This window comes from Mirounga angustirostris, unplaced genomic scaffold (genome assembly GCF_029215605.1).
Source record: "Mirounga angustirostris isolate CCGP_5_RB_7025 unplaced genomic scaffold, mMirAng1.0.hap1 SCAF_4, whole genome shotgun sequence".
In the NCBI taxonomy this organism is placed as follows: domain Eukaryota; kingdom Metazoa; phylum Chordata; class Mammalia; order Carnivora; family Phocidae; genus Mirounga; species Mirounga angustirostris.
The window spans coordinates 178755541-178777711 of NW_026991712.1; the positions used below are offsets into that span (position 1 = coordinate 178755541).

The 22171-nt window shown below is 44.0% G+C and overlaps 1 protein-coding gene and 1 long non-coding RNA gene across 4 annotated transcripts in view; one reads left to right on the forward strand and one right to left on the reverse strand.

Moving 5' to 3' along the window:
* SPEN (spen family transcriptional repressor) overlaps nt 1-15034 on the reverse strand; it is a 103400-nt gene extending 88366 nt beyond the window's left edge. Inside the window, exons 1-3 of the mRNA XM_045898619.3 lie at nt 14935-15034; nt 8374-8421; nt 5343-6063 (exon numbers count right to left, since the gene is read on the reverse strand). Coding sequence (XP_045754575.1) covers nt 5343-5425 — 83 coding nt within the window. The 5' untranslated portion in view covers nt 5426-6063; nt 8374-8421; nt 14935-15034. The remainder of the gene's footprint in view (nt 1-5342; nt 6064-8373; nt 8422-14934) is intronic.
* Nucleotides 5248-22171, forward strand: part of LOC123860039 (uncharacterized) — a 31052-nt gene continuing 14128 nt past the window's right edge. For all 3 annotated transcript variants that reach the window (XR_010411085.1, XR_010411086.1, XR_006794644.3), the window contains exons 1-2: nt 5248-5385; nt 8530-8583. This is a non-coding gene — a long non-coding RNA (uncharacterized LOC123860039). The remainder of the gene's footprint in view (nt 5386-8529; nt 8584-22171) is intronic.

The following is a 22171-nucleotide window of genomic DNA, read 5'->3' on the forward strand; positions in this document are numbered from 1 at the left end:
TGTTTACAATTTTCAACCTGGGAGACGCAGACACATGTAGGGGGAAAAATCTGAATATTGTAATACTGTAAAATTATACCAAGAACATCTCTTCATGGCACAGCATATTTTCACATAGTGAAAACAGGTAGCACACAAAAATTACACGGTTTCTAATAAAATGATTAAACATTCTAACTGGTTTCCACAACAGAGTATGCTATTTCCACTCAAAACATGAGTAGCTCTAAGGCTAATAATAATAATAATAATAAAAATAAAGATAACAGTAAAGGTTAGAAATTTAACTATAGAAAAATATTACTTTATTTTGTCTCCTTGTTCAGCAGGCCAATACAGGTCTGTTTCAAGGGCTTGAACATTTATTACAAAGCATCTAATAAGGAAATTCAGGAGCCCAATTTTAATAAATATATATACTGAAGGTATCTGCAGACCACAATGCTTACTCTAAATACTACAGACTGGGGTATTTAGTCTGGGTGCCTGGGTGGCTCAGGCGTTAAGCGGCTCAGGTCATGATCCCAGGGTCCTGGGATAGAGCCCAGCCCACATCGGGCTCCCTGCTCAGCAGGAGGCCTGCTTCTCCCTCTCCCTCTACTTGTGTTCCCTCTCTCGCTGTGTCTCTCTCTGTCAAATAAATAAAAAATATTAAAAAAAAAATCACACTGTACTTTAAAAATAAATAAATAAATACTACAGACCAGTTAACTACAGCTCAAACACCACAGATTCTTGTAAGTAAAAACAGAAATGTATCATCTCCAATTGCATATACTAGTTTTCATGAACTATTTCAAACATTTTTTTAAATTTAAGCAAAATTTCAGGGGTGCCTGGGTGGCTCAGTCGTTAAGCGTCTGCCTTCGGCTCAGGTCATGATCCCAGGGTCCTGGGATCGAGCCCCCGCATCAGTCTCCCTGCTCCGCGGGAAGCCTGCTTCTCTCTCTGCCACTTCGCCTGCTTGTGTTCCCTCTCTCACTGTCTCTCTCTGTGTGTCAAATAAATAAAATCTTAAAAAAAAAATTTTTTTTTTTCAAAGTAAGGAGAAAGTGAGACTTAGAAGACTATTTGGAAAAACTTACACATTACCACTATCTTTGTAACTTCTATATAAATCTTCCCCAAGCATGAGCGCTCACAGGATTAGAAGTGTCTCATAAATCAAGCCTGAAATCTCTTCATAAGCATACCAAACAATACAATGCCTGAGCAATCAAGAATCTACACGATAGTTGGAAAACGGTGCCCTCCACAAGTCAAACACCACCATTCTTCCTGGCACCGAGCCCTGTTTTCCTCCAATCTGCCAGAGGCATCCTCCTTAGGAAATTAAATACAACATTTCACGCATTCTGTATTAATTTTTAATGCTATTTCTCAAGATAACTAAATTTTATTTTTAAAATGTACAAAAGCCCATCACAAAAATAAATATCGAAATTATAACATTCAAAACCAGAGCTGTTTCTACATAGAAACTGGCTGGGCTCTAAAAAAGAAACGATGTAGCAATGATGTAAGGCTAGGGTGAGTCAAATTTGTTTGAAGTCTAAAAATACCTCTAGTTATAGACTACTCAAGACAAGGAAATTCTTCCACTATATTTTTACTGTGTCCCCAAAGTAAAATATCCAAATACATGTAACATGTAACATGTATTCCAGCTATTTTAACTCATGAAACCATTGTAATAAGACATTTAAAATTAGCAAAGCTAAAATACATTTTTAAATGGGCCTCATTCTTTGACAAAATTTTTACATAAGCTACCTTGCTCTACCTCTGCACAATCTTTAACGTTTTCTCTCAAACTGGGGATGGATGGGAAGAACCTGAATATGTGATTTACTTAAAATGGGCAAATAAGATAGAGAATTTTATATTCTTTAAAGGGCTCTATTCGTTCGATTCTAATTCAGGGAATCGTCTTTGCACATACCTCTCTCTCTTACAACTAAAAGACAGCAACCAATTGTTGTGTAACTCCTCCCTTCCCCCTTCAACCCAGCTAACATACAAAGGAAAGGACTTTCTCTATTGTGCAAATTCAGTCCCTGCAATAGATCTTTGTTAACTAAAATGGGATTCAGAAATAGTCCTCATTTAATTTTTTTCAACCGGCATATTAAAAGCTGTAAAGACAACGAACACACAAATGTATTCTTATTGCAAGAAGGTAAAGCCAAATTTTGAAAATGCTCTGATTACATTTTAAAGATTGGGTCTTTCTTTGGTACAGAGGGAAAAAAGCCAAAGCAGCATCCTTCCCTCAATCTGTTTTCCACCAAAATCACTGCTCAAAATGTAAATAATACAAAAAAGATTTGGTTCTGACCCCTCCCCCCAAACACACACAAAAGTGCCCTCTAAGCTGCCCTGCTCCCAAAACGGTCTGGTTTAATCTTAAAAAAAAAAAAAAACCCCAAACACTTACGAAAGCCTAATCATGTTACAAGAATAATCATTTTGAAAACGTTTTATGTAATGGATTCCCAATATACACCTCTTAATCCTGTAAAACAGTTATTACTTAATGTTGTAATTAGCTAGGGAAAAGGATAAGAGCTGGTAAAAGGTATGAGAGAGTTTCTCTCATTTTGATTTCTAGAAAACACTAAAAGTGAATATCTACATTTTCTTGCAGAACTATCAGTCTGGTACAACTACCTTTTGATCCCTTTCACATAATTACTCAAATTTCATTTTCCTCCCCATACCAATCACACATTTTACAAAACATTTTCTACAGTAGGGATAAAAGACTTTGAATTCCTCCAAACAGGGTCCATTTAGCTCCACAGCTGGAAAAGCGAAAACATTTCTTATACATATTTAAGAATAAGCAAGAAACCATAAATAGAGATTACCTGTCCCAGGGATCGGGTGGGAAGTGGGGGATGGGAACTGGGAATCCCGAGGTCAGGGGTGAAGGGGAAATTTTTCTCTGTAAACCCTTTACACTCTTTAAACCCGTAAGAATGCACTGCCTTTTCAAAGGGCTAAGGACGCCTGTTTAAAATTTTTTAAAAATCAAAAGAAAGGAGTTTCATGGACACGCGGTCTGCTTAGTTTTAAAATAATCTGCTTTAATCAGTAGCATCTGCTTGTGCTCTGCAATACGTGAAATACCCCTTTAAACGCAGTCGTGAGCAATGTGCCCGCTAAGCCCTCTTTAATACAGTAACGTTCCTCCAGACCTCCGCTTTCGAAGGCAGCTCGCATCCTCCGCCCCCTCCTCCCTCTGTGCATTCTGAGATCTGCTCTGCTGATTCCCACATAAAGTGGGTCCTGGCCGCCATTTTAGAAAGTCATTCACACAAGCCGGACGGCATCATCATCCACTTAAAAACCTCCCAAAACTCCCTTGGACTATCTCCTCTTTCCTTTCCCTCACCCCTCATCTTCAGAGGAGTCAAACTCCCTGCAATAGGCATGCAATGTCTCTGGAATGTGCATAATGCGAAATGACACGTCTGGCCACAGAACACTGAGCGGAAAAGCGAATGCTGCAATGCACGTGTTTGCATGTCGGTACAGACGAATTTCCCAGGCAGAGACCTACAGAGAAAGTCCACAAGGAGTTAAAAGTGAGCACACTGAAGTGGCTTTTCCACTCCAATAATCTGCACCTAAGTGACTTTCCCACCAAAGCACTGAAGATACTGGGGCTGTGGGTGGAGGTAAAGGGTGGAGCAGCGCCAGGGAGAGAAAGTTCCCATCTGCTTCCCAACTGAGCACCAAGGTCTCGCTCTCCTTTATCACTGGGGATAGAGGCGAGTTTTTGCTCCCTGCCTGCCCTAGCCTGGTTTCTCAGCACAACGTAGTAAACACCGGGAGAGTCCCTGGAAGCGCGCCTCCCCCAGCCCTGCCGAGGACAGCTTTAGCAGGTTATGAATGGCCTCACTATTGCCGGCTCCTTTTCACACGCGGACACGCGCAGACGCGCGCTCCAGCAGTGAAGATTTAATACCCCAGTAACAGCAACCACCAACAGAATCAATGATCCTCCATTTAAAAGAGTGGAGCTCTGCTGCCTCTGCTTCCATTTCCCTATCCAAGCTGCTCAGGAACAAGCGACGCAATCTATTTTTCCCATGGTGACTCACTAATAAGGGCGCTCCATAATTTCCTTCACTCACTAGATAGTAAGAGGAATTAGTAAACCAAACTTAAAATCTTTCAGGGTCTCGAATATCGGAAGAAACAGTAATTTTCGAGGACGACCACAGATTTGTTACAGTCCTTCACAATTTGCACCCATCTTCAGTAAACCGTCACTTTCAGTATTTTATACCGAGGACCCTATCCGTTACGGCACACATACGTTCCACGAAGAAAGCAAGCGCTTAAATGCTACTGTACAAGATGTATCAAAAACAACAGTGATCCCACATTTCACTGACAAAAAATATTCTGGGAAGTTTTAAAAAGCTATTACCTCCTGATCTTAAAAGATTTGCATTCTTCTAACGACCGATTAAAGGACTCTGGGCGGGAGGGAATCACCGTTCTTCCAAAGGCGGCCCCTCAGTGCTAAGCCGGCGCGGCCGCGGAGGTGGAAATCCCGGCTCTCGGGCTCCGACGCCAGCTGGGCACCGTCCTACCTGCGGTCGGTCTTCCACTGAAAGCCCTCGGTCCTCACCACCCTCCTCACCCAAGGACCCCAGAGGGCTGAAGGCGGCCAGGAAGGCGAAAGAGCCGAAACAGGCGCACCAACTTATTTACAGACACCATACTCGCTAGCCAACCCCGAAAAAAAAATAGTCATTTAAAGAGAGAGAAAATGTGAGCTTGCCATTTCCCTGTAGTTACTAGGTCTGTAAGCCGTTCGTGAGAGGTGCCTAGAACCTCGTAGTTGTCTCCCCAGTTCGGAGCTGCTCCTACACCACCTACCGAGACTTGTGTCTGGGTAAAACCTCTCCTGCCGCACAAACCCCTCCCTCGGTTAGACATTTCCAAAGCGCCGGCAGGGCGAGGAGTTGCGGCGGGACTCCGGAGTTGGCCGCGCCGGGATGGGGGTCCGGGGCAGCGGCGCGCAAGGACGCAACCCCACTCCCGGCCGGCTTGAGGACACCCTCCCGGCGCCGGCTCCGCGGAGGCCGGGCGATGACCTCCTCCTCGCTGGGGCGGGAGAGCGCGGCAGCCGGGGCCGCTCCGCCGAGGCCCAACGCCACGACGCGGGCCGAGCGGCGGCCAGACAGCCGCGCACCCGCCGCTCCCGTCCGTGGGTCTGGCCCGGGTCCCCTCAGCAGTTCCGCGCACGGGGAGGGGCCGGCAACGGGCCGGACGGGCAGCAGCGCCCGAGGAGAGAGCGCGGCCCCGGGCCGCGTGTCACTCACCGTTTGAAATGCTCGATGATCTTCTCTTCCCGCACATTCTCCGGTAAGTTGCCCACCCAGAGGTGCCTGGTTTCTCGGACCATGCTGGGCGGTGTGCCGGCGACCGCTGGTGCGGGTTCTCCCTCGCCGGCTTCGTACGAGCCCGTCAGCGCCGGGAGGCGGGCGCCGAGGCGGCGTCGGCGGCGGCTGCGGCGGTGGCGTCGGCAGCGGCGGCGGCTCCTCCGGCTCCCCCCCGTGCAGAGACCATCCCTCTCCCCCAGGTTCTGACTCTCGGGCCTCGCAGCTCCGCTCTGCCGCCACCACACACCCGAAGCCGACCCTCGCGCTCCGGCAGCGCATGCGCCCGGGCGGCGGCGGGCGGGGGAGCGGGGAGGAGGGGCGAGCGGGACCCGGGCGGCAGCGACTACGACGGAGCTGGCGCTGTGGCAGCCGGACGCTTCCCACCGGCGCGCGCGCCCCGCCTCCCTCGCCGCGGGCACGCGCGCGTCCGCCCGCCCGCCGAAGCCGAGACGCCGAGTTCCTCCCAGCCGGCGCGCAGGCGCGCGGGGGAGGGAGGAACGCTGGGCCTGAAAGGAACGCTCGCGCGCCCGATCCTGACGCGCAGGCGCGCAGTCGCGCAGGGAGCCGGCCGCGGGGTGGGCGCTTAGTCAGACCTGGGGCGCTGAGCTTGCAGAGACGGGGACGATCTCTAGCCCCTCAAGCAGGGGTCCCAGGCGCCGGCCTGGGGGAGAAAAGAGAGAAAGGGGGTTGGTTTTGATAGGGCTGCGTGTCAAAGCGGCTGCCAGTGCCTCTCCTAGGACTCCTGGCCCTACTCACCCTTCGGCCAGGAGCTGGCCGTTTCCGGGCACTTGGATCCCCGCCTGCTTGGGAAAGTGTCAGAACAAGGCCGCCCTTCTCACTGCCCAGCGAAGCAATGACGGGTTCAGAAACCCATCCCTCTCAAGAATAATTAGCTTGTAACGTTAAGCAACTATTTTATATAGGATCTTACGAAACTGCAAGATATCCTAGCTGATCGTTACGGTATACCAGGAATAGAACTGAAATGAGACGGCTACATGTCTATTATTGTAATAAGGATTTATATAAAGGATTTACTGTAATTTAATATTTAAGCATAGGAACGGATCAGACCTCTGGCCTTTCCAGGCCTAAAGACCACAGCTGAACTTTTATATAAAGGCCAGTTTACAGAACCCCGGAGAAAACCCACAAAATTAAGACAAACTGTATTGAGTCCAGAAAAACGGAATCGTTTAGAACAGTCAGCAACTCAATTTTCTTTTCCATTTTTTATCTACAGAAATAAAATACCAAAGGTGCGGTACTTCAAGTACACACCAGATTTTAAATATTTGGTCTCATTCACTATCCTTAAATACAGCCAATTTATCACCTAACTATGCTATTTGGGATTGGAAAATATGGTCACCATAATCAATGGCACTAATACCTGGAGTCACCTGTGCATAGTTTCTTTTGTTCCACAGACAGTAATGTTCCCAGTAGTTTTTTTGTTGTTTACCATATAATCTAACATAAGCTTCTTAATGATTGTGTCCGACTGAGAGTCCCATCAACTTTTTTTATATTTGGCCTAATAGTCCATACTATAGCGGTGCCTGGGTGGCTCAGTCGGTTAAGCATCTGCCTTCAGCTCAGGTCATGATCCCAGGGCCCAGCCCCGCATCTGGCTCCCTATTCAGTGGGGAGCCTGCTTCTCCCTCTCCCTCTGTCCCTTGGCTCGTGCTCTCTCTATCCCATAAATAAAATATTAAAAAGAAAAATAGTCCAGGGATGCCTGGGTAGCTGTCAGTTAAGCATTTGCCTTTGGCTGAGGTCATGATCCCAGGGCCCTGGGATGGAGTCCCGCATCCAGCTCCTTGCTCAGCAGGGAGCCTGCTTCTCCCTCTGCTGCTCCTCCTGCTTGTGCTCTCTCTCGCTATGTCAAATAAATAAATAAAATCTTAAAAAAAAAAAAAGAAAAATAGTCCATACTATACTTAATAAATTTGATCAGTTGAGATAATCTGTCTTCCCTCCTCAGGACATTGAGGAGGCTAAGCAAGCCCCAGCCTTACACAGTTGCAACAATTACAGTAGAAGATGAGCTTGCTGAGGGGCTAACCTCACCCTCCCTTTGAAATGATTTTTGGAATTTTGACAAATTATTTCTAAAACTTCTAGATTCTGAGCCAGGTTATTTAACTGATTTGTTTAACTTCAGTAAGAGTCAGAAACAGAAAGAGGAGGTAGAGAAAAGCTAGAAACAGAAAAGCCCCACTACAATAGTGGCACTCATTGATAATTTAGGTAAGGTATTTAGTGCCCCATCCCCAGAGGCTGACCTTGTCTTCATGCAAGTCAGTCATTAAATGAAATGGAAATTTGTGTTCTTGAAAATATTATGGAATGGATTCCTCAGTAAAAGCAAATCAAACCACATTCAGATGTAGGATTAGCCATTTACATTTGGCCATTTCTTTGTCACAACTATCACTTAAGGAGTGTCAAGCCAGCACACTATTAACCTAAACTCATGAACTATATAGTTCTGCATATACGGCTGCAGTTAACGTTGAACTGACATGCATTTTTCCATGAAGCATGAATTTCAATACAAGCAACCACAATTTGAAACACATTTTAAAATCTTTTTTTTTTTTTTTTTAGATTTTTATTTATTTATTCATGAGAGACAGAGAGAGAGAGAGAGAAGCAGGCTCCCCAAGGAGCAGGGAGCCCGATGCAGGACTCGATCCCAGGACCCTGGGATCATGACCTGAGCCGAAGGCAGACGCTTAACCATCTGAGCCACCCAGGCGCCCTGAAACACATTTTAAAATAGGATGTAAATTACCCATTTAAAACTTGATAGGCTCTGAATTAGCTGAAACTTCTTGGGAAAGACCAAAGTGTCACCATGAAGAACAGAAGAGATTCAGCTCAACTGCATTATTAAGAGGGGCAACTGACAAGACAATTCACAAAATAGCGTCTTGCAATTATAGAAGTAAAGGGCATATCTCACCTTGCATGCAGACTTCAGTTAAAATCATGCTGAGGAAAAATTCAAGGGCTGGAAAAAAAAAAAAAAAAAAAGGAGGGGGGACCTTTTAGAAGCAAAATCATTAGAAGAAAGACTAGTTAGAGTAATTATTGAATATGGTATTTTGTATCCATCTAGGACTCCCACAGAACAATAAAAGGATAAACCAGAACAAAATAAGAAGCAATTAAGGTATTTTTTTCTAATACTTTCTCCATGGCACAAGAATGAGGGGACATTAAGTAAAAGTTAAAGCAACATGCTTACCAACTAAAATTTTTTTGAACTAGTTCTCTTAGGTTAGCCTAAAGGTCTTGTTATATCAGTGCTGTTTTTCCATGCAAAAAGCAGAATAGATACTTAATTTTTGGAAATTAATTTGAAACGGGCAAAGTTATTTACAAATACTTTACAAATGCCTTCAAGTCCCCCACCTTTGGGAAGTAGTGGAGGAGAAACCTGGTGGAAGATTACCAACACACAAAATTATTAAGCAAAGTTGAGTTAAAGTTCTCCCAGAGACCAAAGAGATCACAATGTCACAAAGATTAGGAGCAAATGTCAAATTAAGAATATCATTTCTCATCTTGCCAGAGATTTACCAAACAAGTGAGAAACAGTCTCACAATATAAAGGCTAGCAAAATCCCATCAAACATCATTTGATAGCACCTTATACTCAGATTCTCTTTAAGTGTTGTCAAACTACTTGTTTGACACCAAAAATAGCAACCAAAGTGTTTATTTTAGTTTCTTAGGTTTTTAAAAATCTGATATATATTTCTCAAGAGAATTCTCAGTTTATAAAATGTCAACAGACATCAGCCTAAATAGATACAATGAGTAAAACAAAATTCAATTATCTGTTTAAATTCTTAATGTATTCCTATGATGCCAAAAGAAAAAAATATGACACTAACTTCAATCGAACAGATTGGTTTAAAGGAAAAATAGCTCACATATAGATGCTGGGCTCAAATGAGCAATTCAGGTAGGAATCCTATCCATCTTTATTAAACTTAATAGTTGCAGGTTAAAAGTACTGTCCATGTTCCTTACTGATTCTTTCAGCAATAAAAAAACACTACTTGGCATGAACTTTTGTGTTATACTAAAACAAAAACAAAAACAAACTGATGATATGAACGACAGACATTATATATAATGGAAGTATGCCTGGGTTACTGGGTTTAGAGTTTAAAATTCCAGTTCCAATTTTGTCACTGGCTATATGACTTAGCAAATCAATTAAATCCTCAAAGTCTCAATATCCTTATCTACAAAACGAAATATCTGTTTTCTCTACCAAAAAAGGTCTCCAGAAGTATCAAAGAAGATAATATATGTAAAAGGATTTGGAAGTAACACACCGTAAAAATATCACAAATACTATTAAGTTGACCACTAATTTCATATTAATATCAAAAGCATCAGCTGAAATTTAGAACATATCATTACCAATTTTCAGGGTTATACAGCCTACATAGGTCCTATAGCCAAATCAAAATGCAGTGATTGCATATTAAGTATGCAGTTCCTTGTCGGTTTTTGCTTTTTCTATTGCAAAGCTCTTAATAACAGCAAAACTGATAAGTACATGCCCTTTGCACAGCCCCAAATCAAGTGTTTGATTTTTTCAATGCCTTTCATTTTTATTGGCAATGTATCAGAAAACACTGGGAAAGCTTTTCTCTATTTCTGTCTTTGGTACAAATATTTACGAAGGCAGAATTTCTTCATCAGCATTTATCTTTGTATGTTTTCAATAGCAAGGCAACCCACACTGTTATTCTGATTTTTAAATTTATATTAACAATTAATAATTGATGCTCATTGAAAAAGATCAAAAGTAGGGTGCGATCTCTCCTTTCTTCTATAATAAATGGATGGTGAAGTGAATTTCCTCATTTGAGTATTAATGATAATTCAGAAAGGTAACAGTAAAAGCAGAGCCATTTGCAAAGGGAATTCAAATAGATGTGTTTTTAATCAGGTCTTATTTTCACACTGTGAGGCTCCTGTATTTAGCATGCTAGATGTGCTCAAAGAGTTCAGTCATGCGTAATGGAAGCCCAGTTGGGGAAAGCATTTGAGCCTCAAACTCCGGCTTTGAATGCTAACCTAGCCAGTAGAGCAGATAAATGAATATCAACATTTAAACAGGAGGACAGAATTGTTACCAGATATTTAACAAGAATTTGGTTACAAATCTAGTCCCTAGCTATTAAAATTAAACTATTTCATGACAAAACATATACTTAAAATATAAGCACTTGTTCCTAAAGGCATCATATAAAAATACATTAACTAGCTCTAAAATGATCAAAGCCTACTTGACAACTCAACAATACAAATTCCTTCTATTATTAGAATCAGTTTTTTTCAAAACAGTAGAAAATAAAACAGACAACACTGCTATATTATTCTGAGTGTCTGACATATTGTTAGTTCTGAGGGTCAACTGGTGAAAGAAAGACCAGTCCATTAACAGATTTATTTTGGTATAGAAGGCACAGTCTGGTGGAATTATATACATAAATTATCAGAACTTCAATCAATTGAACATTAGCCAGCTAGCCCTCTAAATCATACTTTCAGCAAGCTAACGTTTCGTAATCTATTTTACTATTCAACCCTCTAAGCGAAATAATTTATCCCACCTTGTTTTTAGTATTCCAGAAATGAATGTAATGGCTGGTAACTTTTTTTTTTAATCAATTCTTATGTTTCTACCATTTTCTTGGAAAGTTGCTTAATTTTTTCCCCCCTCTGAGGAAATACTGCTAATGTACCTAATATTCAGAATTATGAATTTATTAATGTTTATGGCATTGGAAAAAAATTGACTATTTGCAAATACCTTAATCACAGCTGTGCCTATGTGGTAGAATTTAATTCTTTCTTAAATTTTAATTCTAGTAAAGTTAACATACAGTGTTTCAGGTGTACAATATAGTGATTCAACAATTCTATACATTACTGAGTGCTCATCACCTGTCCCCCTACCCACCTCCCCTGAAATTTAAAATTTTTATAAAGTTTTTATTCATCTATATTTTCTAAAAAGATTTCCATCTATATTTTCTTTGGTTAACATATATTGCTTTTATAATTAGAAAAGGTTATAATAAAATGACTTTTGGAAGTCAACATCTGGGTTACTTTAAAGGTTGACTTTAAAGGTTTAAAGCATCAACTCTGAAATGTTGATGCTGGACTATACTAAATCAACATATTTGTGTTAAGAGATCCCATGTGAACAAAATGTTATTCACTATGTTAATTCAGATAGTTCATTCAACCTTTTAAACCTCTATTGTTAATCCTCATGTGAGAAAAAACTTAACCTCTTCACTAGAAGTGATATACATTAACCAAAACACCCCATGTATAGTAGATGGTAACTTTTAAACATCAGGAAGTAAGCAGAATATAAATAAATAAGGCTACTGATTAATTCAGAGAACACTGTCAAAGGGTAGTTGATGGAATCTCAAAAACATTAATACCAAATAAAATGTTTAGTAACTTGCTACATATGTCTTGAAATTTTCAGCAGACTTAGGGTCGGAAGCTCCCCGGCTCTAGTTTGAAATAGAAAATTTAAAAATTATTTATGTACTCATTTGAAATACGTTTTTAAAACTGTGTCCACCTTAACTCAATTATTGCTATTTAATAGTAATAGCTCTTTAAATCACATCACTGCCTCAATAATCTTCAGGATGGTAATAATTGCTAATTTTATATAATATTCCATAATTAGACACTTGAAACATTTTGGCTTAAAATAAAACCACACTATTTAAAGACTACAGAAGACATGATGCCTTTCTGAATTAAACGCTGGAATTATTTTTAAGGCTTTAAAAAGTTAAATTTCAACATTTTGATAGAGGAGCTCATTGGATTTTTTCAGGCCATATACTACAGAAGTCATGAGAACCATTGCTTACACTTTTATTTGGAAGATACTTTGGCTGAAAAAAAAAAAAAAAAGAACGCCTCAGGATAACTCTGAGGACGCTAGATTAACTTAAAATGATTTCTCTAAGAAAACAGAACCATCAAGAATCATAACTAAAGATTTCACCGAATACTGTTAGCTGGTGAAGGGGCATGGTGGGATGAACTGATAAAAGGGTTCTGTGTTTTCCCCCCAACAGCAGATAATTTAAACACACACACAAGCATAAACCTTTCAATTAAAAATTCACTCAAAAAAGTGTTTTCAAACCGGGATACTGTTGTCTTTCACAATTTTCAAACTTAAATATATCGTACCCCTCAAGATCAGTTTCCAGAGATTCTAATTATTGGACTGCACATAAGAACTTTGTTTTTATGCCTATTTAAAATTATAAAACATACAAATAAATGTACAACTTTTCAAAAAAATTCCGGCGTGCCTGGCTGGGTTAGTGGGTAGAGCATACGACCCTTGATCTTGGAGTGGTGAGTTCAAGCCCCATTCTGGGTGTAGAGTTTACTTACAAAAATTTTAATTATAAAATGTAACAAACAAAATTTTCTTCCCCTTATTTAGTGGTGTTATCCTTACTTTAGGGATTTTGACTTTGAAGACACTCATTAACCATAATTTGTTAGGACAGAATCTCTAACCAAAATTTTGCCACTTCAAGGGACACTTGATCTGGTCGTTTCCAAGCTTCAAATTATATATAGTCTCGTTAGCAGGGGGAGATTCTATTGCTTGCTAGTGCTTCAACAGCCTCTAGACAGCTTTTATATTCTAAGAGTTCCTGTTGGGAATCTGGCACCAACTCAAAATTCCCACCAGGAAGAAAGATCGCCCTTCCTTAGGACCCACTGCGTGGCTCCGCCCAGAGCCTTGACCCGACCTGACCTCAGACTCTGCGTGGTCAATGGTGCACTCGCACCTGCGCGCAAGTTAGCACTGCCCAACAACTTCAGAGCCAAAATGCGGCTCGAGACCATAAAATGTGAAGTTGCAAGTGCAAGTGCCACGTCAGTCTTTAGGAGCCCCCAAGGTGCCCTGTTCGCGAACAAGCTCCCTCTTCTAAACCTTGTATCTCTAAGGATCTGAAGGTACAGGACACGCTAAACGAATATAGGAAGGCTATTACTCCACCAGCGGAACGAAGGTCTTTCAAAAGAAAGGGGGCAAGGAAACAAAGCTCGGACTGGAGACCTGGCCGACCTCCGTGCCCTGCCAAGGGAACCTTACTTAACCTTAACCTGCTGGATTTCAGAAACGGGCTTGCATGGAAGTGGATTACATGGCAAGTTAAAAGAGCTGGGGGGAGGGCGGGTGGCTTTTTTAAGAACCCACAACCCTGGCAGTAATTTCCCCCACACTCCTAAGAGGAAAGGAAAATAAAACCAAAGGCACCTTGAGAAAGAGTAAAAGCTGTTACTATGGTTACCACTCTCCAAGCTCAAGTCAGCCCAGGGAGCCCAGGCTGTACGCCCAGGCCCTTCCTTTGTCCGCAGCCACACACCGAGGGCAAACCTAGCGGCCAGCCCCGCCAGCCCCAGCAGAGGCTTGCCTCGGCGACCCGGGGCAGCGTTCCAAATAAAGGACGCCTTTACTTTGGCTTAGTGAGCAAGAACTGCAGGCAGCTCCTGACGGAAGCCAGCCCCAGCCACCACCCGGTCCTGCGGCCGGCGCTGTCTCTCCCCCCGACCCCCGTTTGGAGAAGGCTCCACCACACTGCGGGGACTCGATCCAGTCAGGAGCCCGACCAAACATGGCGCACGCAGGAGTGGAAGGGAGCCAACCAGACACAGCCCGACCTCATCCCTTTGGCACAAAGGGAAGGCTAAGCTCGAGGAAACCCCTCAAGAGGATACAGTTCCCCCGAGTGGGAGCTGAGGAAACAGGGAGTAGTGCGCAACCGAGATGCTCAGACGCACTTCATATCAAAGACGCTCCCGCAAGCAGCGCGGAGAACACAGGTCGGCAGAGACGACCTGCTGCGCAGGCGCGTGGAGCAACGATTCGAGCGCTTCGGTCCTGCCCCTCCCCCCCTTCCAGAGGCCAGGGGAGTTGCCCCAACGCGCTGGCGCAACGACGGAACGTGGGGGGAGGGGAGAAAAAAACCTGTTCCCTTCATTGTGAGAGCGAACCGCCCCGCCCCGCCCCGCCCGGCGCGCGCGCACGTCCCACTCTCACACTTGCACACGCGCGCGGCGAACTTGCCGCCCGATCCGGCGCGCATGCTCCGGAAGGGAGGCAGTGGCTGAGCCTGCGGCTTTTTTGCTGTTTCCCTGAGAAGTTTCTGGAAAGACGGAGGCCAAGGGAAGCTGGGGGATGGGGAGCGCAGGGAAGCGAGCGTTTGAGAGAAAGCGAAACATCCAAAACACACCGTCACCGCCCCGCGTCCATCCATCACGCCATGGCCAAAGCAAAGCCCGAGACCACCGAGACCCTCACGCCAGGGGAAAAAGCATGGGGACTGCAGCAGCCGCTCCTTCCTCTGCCTGTGCCTAGCCCCGAGGCCCCTGACCACGGGGAGAAGGGAGAGGGCAGGGGGAGCGATGAAAAACCTAAAACGCTCACTGGAGGTTTACGTGGTGGAGTGAAAGCCGACATCCGCTCTCTGGAGCTGCCCGCGCACTCGTGGGCCGCCCGTGGCTCTTCTCTGGCTCTCGAGCGTGGGCTCCGCATTGGGATTCCACGCGGCTACCGAAGTACTGGTCTGGGGCTCCTGAACCCGTTTCCTTAATTTCCCCTCGCTTGGGGGGGGGATTGTCCTTTGATTCCCCCTTCCTGTCTTCACTTTGGTGGCCAAGAGCTAAAGCTGCGGGTGTGGAGAGCCTAGGAAAGGGCTGCTCCCTCCCCGCGCCAGCCCGAGAAGCGCCCTGGGCGGGCAGGGGTCGCCCGTCTGTTGTGCGACGCTCAGTTCGCTCGGTTTTAGTCCCCTTAAGTGAGAGCCTCCGGCAGTGGGGCACCTTTGGAAGCGCAAAGGCAGCGCACGCACAAGGGCGCCGCCTCGTTTGTGGACTCGAGAAGCGGCCGACGCGGCGAGGGGAGGCCGGTGCGGCGGCGTGGGGCGCGAAGGCGCGCCGGTGCTCAAGGAGGGTCGCCCGGACGGCCACCCCGGGGAGGCCCGGGCGGGGGGGGGAGGGGCCCGCGGCGCCTTTTATTTCTCCGCCTGCGCCCGCTCTTGGCCTGGCGCGGCTGCCATTTTGTGGCGCGGCCGCCATTTCGCGGGGCCGAGGGGGCAGGGTGGCGGGGGAGGGGCGCGCGCCGCCGCGGCCGGCAGGGGGCGGGGCTGGCGACGGCGCCCGGGTGGCCCCCCAGCCGCGAAGGCGAGCGCGTCCTCTTTGTTCTCCGCCTCTGGGCTCGGGCGCCGTCGTCCCGGAGCCGGGCTGGCTGAGCGCTGCGTGTGACCCCGACCGGCAGCTGAGGGTCGTGCGCACAGTCCCAAATCCCTTCTGCCCTCTGAGCCCTTCCAACGCGGGTCTTCTCACCCCCGCCCTCGCTCTGTGGAAGGAGTGCATTTTATGTGGCCGTGCCCCGAACGCCACCGTGGGAAGCCGTAGTTCGCGCTGAGAAGGAAGGCGCTTTCTGCAGCCTTGTGCGGTGGGGGCTGCAGGTGGGCTTGGATGCCACTGCCTCGAACCGTAGTGGCGCTTTGCAAACAGAAAAGCGCCGAGCTTCGAGAGCTGGGAGACCCGACAAAGGGGCCGAGCACCAGCGTAACCGAGAGGTCGGGCTCTTTTAAAAAAAAAAAAAAAAGTGTCTTTGAAGTGCTGTCACCAGTAGGAGAACCGAGACGTTGCTGCTCATTGGCTGGCTGCGAGGCACGCATTGCGCAACTGGTCTCGGATAGGTTTTATAGCCCATTATTTCGAGCTGAGCCGTAAACTGGAACAATAGATTGGAATACTTTATTTCTGTCTGTTGAGAAAATCTTCCATTTAACTTCTTTTTTAAGCCCTTTATGAGTAGGTAAACAGCAGATTGACTCAGTAAAATATTACGTGCCTTCAGTGTCATTTCAAATCCTGAAAGAGCTATTGTTTTTCTGATTTCAAGGGAATATTTAAATGTGAATCTTGGCAATTTGATGTTAACTTTGCGGCTGGAATCAACAAAGCCAGGAAATTCAAGAGTAAAGCTGCTGTATTTGTCTTCCAGCCTTGCTTTTTGTGCAAGGTATTTTGGTTTAACGAGGGGTTGTTCCCCGCCCCCCCCCCCCAAGTTTTGTTTTTCTTCACAGCAGCGTGCGTTCATAACCGAGCCAGCCTTTTCTGGCACAAGTCTTTTGGTGTTGCAGCTACAGGAGGGTTTTTTCTCCCCCCTTACAATGTGTAATTACAGGGGGTTGGTTATCTGTTTCAGTACTAGGGGAGTTAAGCTCATAATGATAGGATGAAAAGTTTAAAAAATATATTTTCGAGTGAGCAGATCAGGATTTGATCGCTTCCAGATGAAAGGAACATCTGAGGAGTGGCTGTTAGATCCCAAATTTTGTCTTCGTTTCAATTTGACTAAAGCACTGCATGGAATTTTAATTTTTCATACGCTATCTCAATATTCTATAAAGCACAATATTGTATTTTTTTGGTATTGAGAGTTTATGAAAATAATGGTTTTGAAAATGCTGTTACTTTTTGCCTGCACAAACAAAATTAAGTAGTATGACACATTCGTTTTATTGGGAATTAGGATAGATTATCCTAATAACGCACACAAAATATCATGCCTTTACGAGCCAGGCAGTTGAAATTTAGAGAATGTACAATCCTTCTTTCACTTTGTGCAGATGTAAAGGATCTATTTAACAATTCTAATTCCTAGAATTTGTTTTTATTTATAAACACCTTATTTCATACCTTTATTACACTTAATACTAAAAGTGCATCCTTTTTTTTGTACAAAATATTATGAATTTGTGTTTTTTAAATAGGTGGTATTTTGCACTGTTCACCTCTCATGACCAATGGCATACAGGCAAAACAAATTCGGAAATTCCTCTCCCATCCTAATGTTGGCCTCAAAACATTTTCCAACTTCCGAAGCCAGAAAGCCCAAACAGTATTAAACAGGTGGACTTTAAACGTGCAGAGGGCCATGTTCAGATAAACAGATTCTGAATTAACAATAATCTCATGATCTGCCCTTGGAGTAAAAATGCTTTGCATGTAGTCCTAGGACTGGTTTCATTTTGTCAAACAATGCAGGACTAGAGAATTCCACAATCACCAATCCATCGTTCCTGTTTTTCTTTCTTTTTCAACTGTGCTTCTGAATTAATATGTACAATTTTGTGTTCCCTGAGAGAGATTGGATGTTAACCGGAACCTTTCATTATACCAAGATCCTTTAGACAGCCAGGGCAGAATCTAAGCGGTATGTGCTAGGCCCCTTGGGCTTATTTTTTTGGCATTTGGTGTAGATTGTGTGCAGCTTTTCTAAACAATGTAGAAATACTGAAGATCTCCAACCATTGTTCCAGGAAAGGACAGCTTTTCATGTCAAATTTTAGCATAGGAGGGAATTTAAAACAATAACCGTAATAACCTTTTCCTGGTAAGGATAAATAAGCTCTTTTAGAGACTAGTAATATGGGAAGTTCTTCAAAATATTTTTGGCAGCGGTGAAGTACTCCCACATGCTGTAATCGTCTTCCCCTTTGAGGCAAAACTCAGAAATTCAGCATTTCAGAAGAACTGGAGTTCAAAGAACAAATCTTTGCAGCCAGTAGTATGTTTCTTAAAGAAACAGAAACACATCTATGAAAATAAAAAAGACTCCTGGAACAACCCAACATTTGTCTTGCCAGAGTACAAATGGTCATCCCTATAACAAGATTCTATCCTGATAATTGTGCAGATTATATGAAACCTGTAGATTTATTGTTTTGGCATCATGGTTTAAATGGCCTGTATAGACATCAAAAAGACTTATAAAAAGTCAAGATCTTTATTACTTTATTTAACAAATAATTTTTGAGCATCAACTTTGTGCCAAGTACTTAGGATATTATATCACTGAAGAAAGCAATCAGATCTCTGTTCTCATGAAGTTTAACTGGCTTGGGGAGAGGGGTGCAGGGGTGGTGGTGGGAGGGGGAGAAGAGACAAATAAGGCTAGAAGCAGGGGCCCATGAGGAGGTTATTTTAGTAACCCAAGAGAAAGATAGGGGTGGCTTCACTGGCTAAGGGATCCTGGATATATTTTGAAGGTGAATCCAGAGGGCCTTGCTGATGGATTGAACATAGAGTTGATAAGAGGAGTCAAAGATGAGCCTGAGGTATTTGACCTGAGCAACTAGAAAGCTCAAGTTGCAATCAACTGAAATAGGGAACACTGACTAGAACAGTTTTATGGAGGAATTATTAAGAGCTCAGTTTTCAGTATGTTCAGTTTGAGGTATTAGATGTTCAGATGGAGACATTAGGTAGGCTGCTGGATATGAGTTCAGGAAGAAGTTCTGAAGATCTGTATTTTTATGTATTATTTAGGAGATATACGGTATATATGTATATTGTGTCTGTGGGACTGTGTGTGTGAGAGAGAAACGGGGAGAGAGACAGCAAGCAAGACAGGGAAGGAGAAAGTTTGGGAGTTGTCAGCGTATGAGTGGAATTTGAAGTCTGAAACTGGATGACGTCACCAAGGGAAGTACGAAGGGAAAAAAAAAAAAAAAAAACAGGAAAACCCTGGGGCACTTTCACACTTAAGAAAGGTCTCAGAAGTCAGGAACTCACAAAGCAGCTAACTGAAGGAACAAAGGAGTTAGGGAGGAGGAAAACCCAGAGAGGGCAGTGTCCCAGAAGTCAGAGGAAGAAACTGCAGGAGGAGGGAGTGATCAATGTGACCAACTGTGGAAAACTGCCAAGAGGTTAAGATGAGGCAGGAGGACTGACTGTTGGAGCACCACAGAGGTCATTGGTGACCTTGATACGAACAGTTGGGTGGAGCAGTGGGGCAAGAGCTTGACTGGACTAGACTGAAGAAAAAAAGTGAGTCTGGAGTCACTTTGGGAAAAATACTGCTGTAGACTTAGAGGGGAAGATGCCAGGGACGGTGAAGGTAGAAGGTTCATTCCATTTCAGAAAGCTCCTGGGTCAGTGCAAGAATCAGGAACTCAAAACCTTTAGGCTTCTGGAAGAATTATTACACCTTCAGGATATGGTCTGCTTCTAGCCTTGTATCTGTTCCATAATGACATGAATAATACACAATTTCTTTGGAAAAAGAATACTATCTTCCTATAAATGCTGCAAATTCTTTATTTTTATTTTTTTATTATGTTCAGTTAGCCACTGTATAGTACATCATTAGTTTTTTGTGGGTTTTTTTTTGAGATTTTATTTATGTCAGAGAGATAGCACAAGCAGGGGGAGCGGCAGGCAGAGCCGGCAGAAGAGGCAGAGGAGAAGCAGGCTCCCCACTGAGCAGGGAGCCCGATGCGGGGCTCGATCCCAGGACCCTGAGATCATGACCTGAGCTGAAGGCAGACACTTAACCGACTGAGCCACCCAGGCGTCCCACATCATTAGTTTTTGACGTAGTGTTCAACGATTCATTAGTTATGTATAACATCCCGTGCTCATCACAGTACGTGCCCTCCTTAATACCCATCACCCTGTTACCCCCTCCCCTCTGAAACCCTCAGTTTGTTTCCCAGGGTCCATAGTCTCTCATGGTTCGTCTCCCTCTCTGATAAACTCTGCAAATTCTGAACTTGGGAGTTTGGTCAGTACTTGGAATAATTTGGTCAGTAGGACAAAGAATCTAGCAGAGAGCTTTTCCTGGAATTTATATAACCATCAGTGCTCACCAGCAGTCTGAGGTGATTCAGCCAGTTATGCAGTGCTTAGAGATGCAACAAAGCAGACTTTGCCCTGGTTTCTCAAGCGTGTGCCCCCAATAATCCCTGATGACTCTGCAGCTTTTGTTGGACTTCTGTAAATGATGGCAAATTGACTCTGTCACAAGAATGGTAATGCCTTTAAGAGTGAAATGCCCCGGATGTTTCCTTTCAATAGGTTCCCCACACCTATTGGAGCCTGCTCTAGTCACAGCAATCCCCAGTGAATGACAGTTAACCAGATTGGCTGTGTGCTTTATTTGAACTTATTTATCATCCTGGGTTTGAGCTCCACTGTTAGAATCCTGTATACTGATAAATATAGATCAGCTAAAATTTTTATTTTCAATTGTATTACCTTATCATTTCTTAGAGGATCATGTGATAAAATACAGATATAAAGTATTATGTGTATTTTATTCTGAAATATTTATGCTGAATAGTCATTGAAACCATCTCTATTGGAAGTATTTATCAATTTGGGGCACCTGGGTGGCTCAGTCGGATAAGCGTCTGCTTTCAGCTCAGGTCATGAGCCTGGGGTCCTGGGACCGAGCCCCTGAATAGGGCTCCCTAATCAGCAGAGAGCCTGCTTCTCCCTCTCCCTCTGCTGCTCCCCCTGCTTGAACACTCTCTCTCTCTCTGTCAAATAAATAAATAAATAAAATCTTAAAATGGAAGTATTTCTTAATTTGGATGCAGCCTAGAATATTATATGGTTGTTTATATTTCCTAATACTCATGAAATGTTGCACTGGCTAGCTTATGTAGTCTTAAACTGCACACACTGTACTTCTATCAGGTACCCTGATTTGTTCTGTAATGATTCATTTGGGGGCTGAGGATGACGGTCTCCCTACAGTGGAATATCAGAATCCTAGGGCATTCTGGTACATCTACCTTGTGGGACTTTCTCACACCCCCTGAAAATCACTGATGTAGAACTTAAATATGGCTGAGGAACTAAAGGCCATTTCCTTCACAAACCAGTTAGTTGACTTGAGATTTATTTCCTATGGTATGAGGGCATCAGTTGTTGGCACAGAGGATATATCATGAGTATTTGACGTCCTTGAGAGGTCCAAGAGTACCACATTTTTAAAAAGACATATCTCCTTTCTTCTTATTTACTTATTAGTAAGCTCTATGCCTCACATGGGTCTTGAACTCATAACCCTGAGATCAAGAGTCACGTGCTCAACCAAAGGGAGCCAGCCAGGTACCCCCATATCTCCTTTCTTATTTTAAGAAAGTGTAGCATCTATTATATTGGAGAAATTGAAATTATTTGTACAAATATCATGGTGGATCTTGTTGTTGTTGTTGTTTTTTAAAGATTTTATTTATTTATTCATGAGAGAGAGAGAGAGGCAGAGGGAGGAGCGGGCTCCCAAGGAGCAGGGAGCCCGATGCGGGACTCGATCCCAGGACCCTGAGATCGTGACCTGAGCCGAAGGCAGACGCTTAACCATCTGAGCCACCCAGGCGCCCTGTTTTGTTTCTTTTTTAAATAATTTATTTATTAGAGAGCAAGCGAGAAAGAGCATGAGCGGTGGGGGGTGGGGAGGATGCAGAGGGACAGAGGGAGAGGGAGGAGCAGACTCCCCTCTGAGCAGGGAGTCCAACGTGGGGCTCGATCCCAGGACCCTGGGATCATGACCTGAGCCGAAGGCAGATGCTTAACTGACTGAACCACTCAGGCACCCCATGCTGGATGTTTCTTTATTTTTATTTATTTATTTATTTATTTATTTATGTATTTATTTATTTATTTATTTATTTATGTATTTATTTATTTATGTATTTATTTATTTATTTATTTATTAAGATTTTATTTATTTGCAAGAGAGAGAATGAGAGAGAGCATGAGAGGGAGGAGGGTCAGAGGGAGAAGCAGACTCCCTGCTGAGCAGGGAGCCTGATGTGGGACTCGTTCCCAGGACTCCAGGATCATGACCTGAGCTGAAGTCA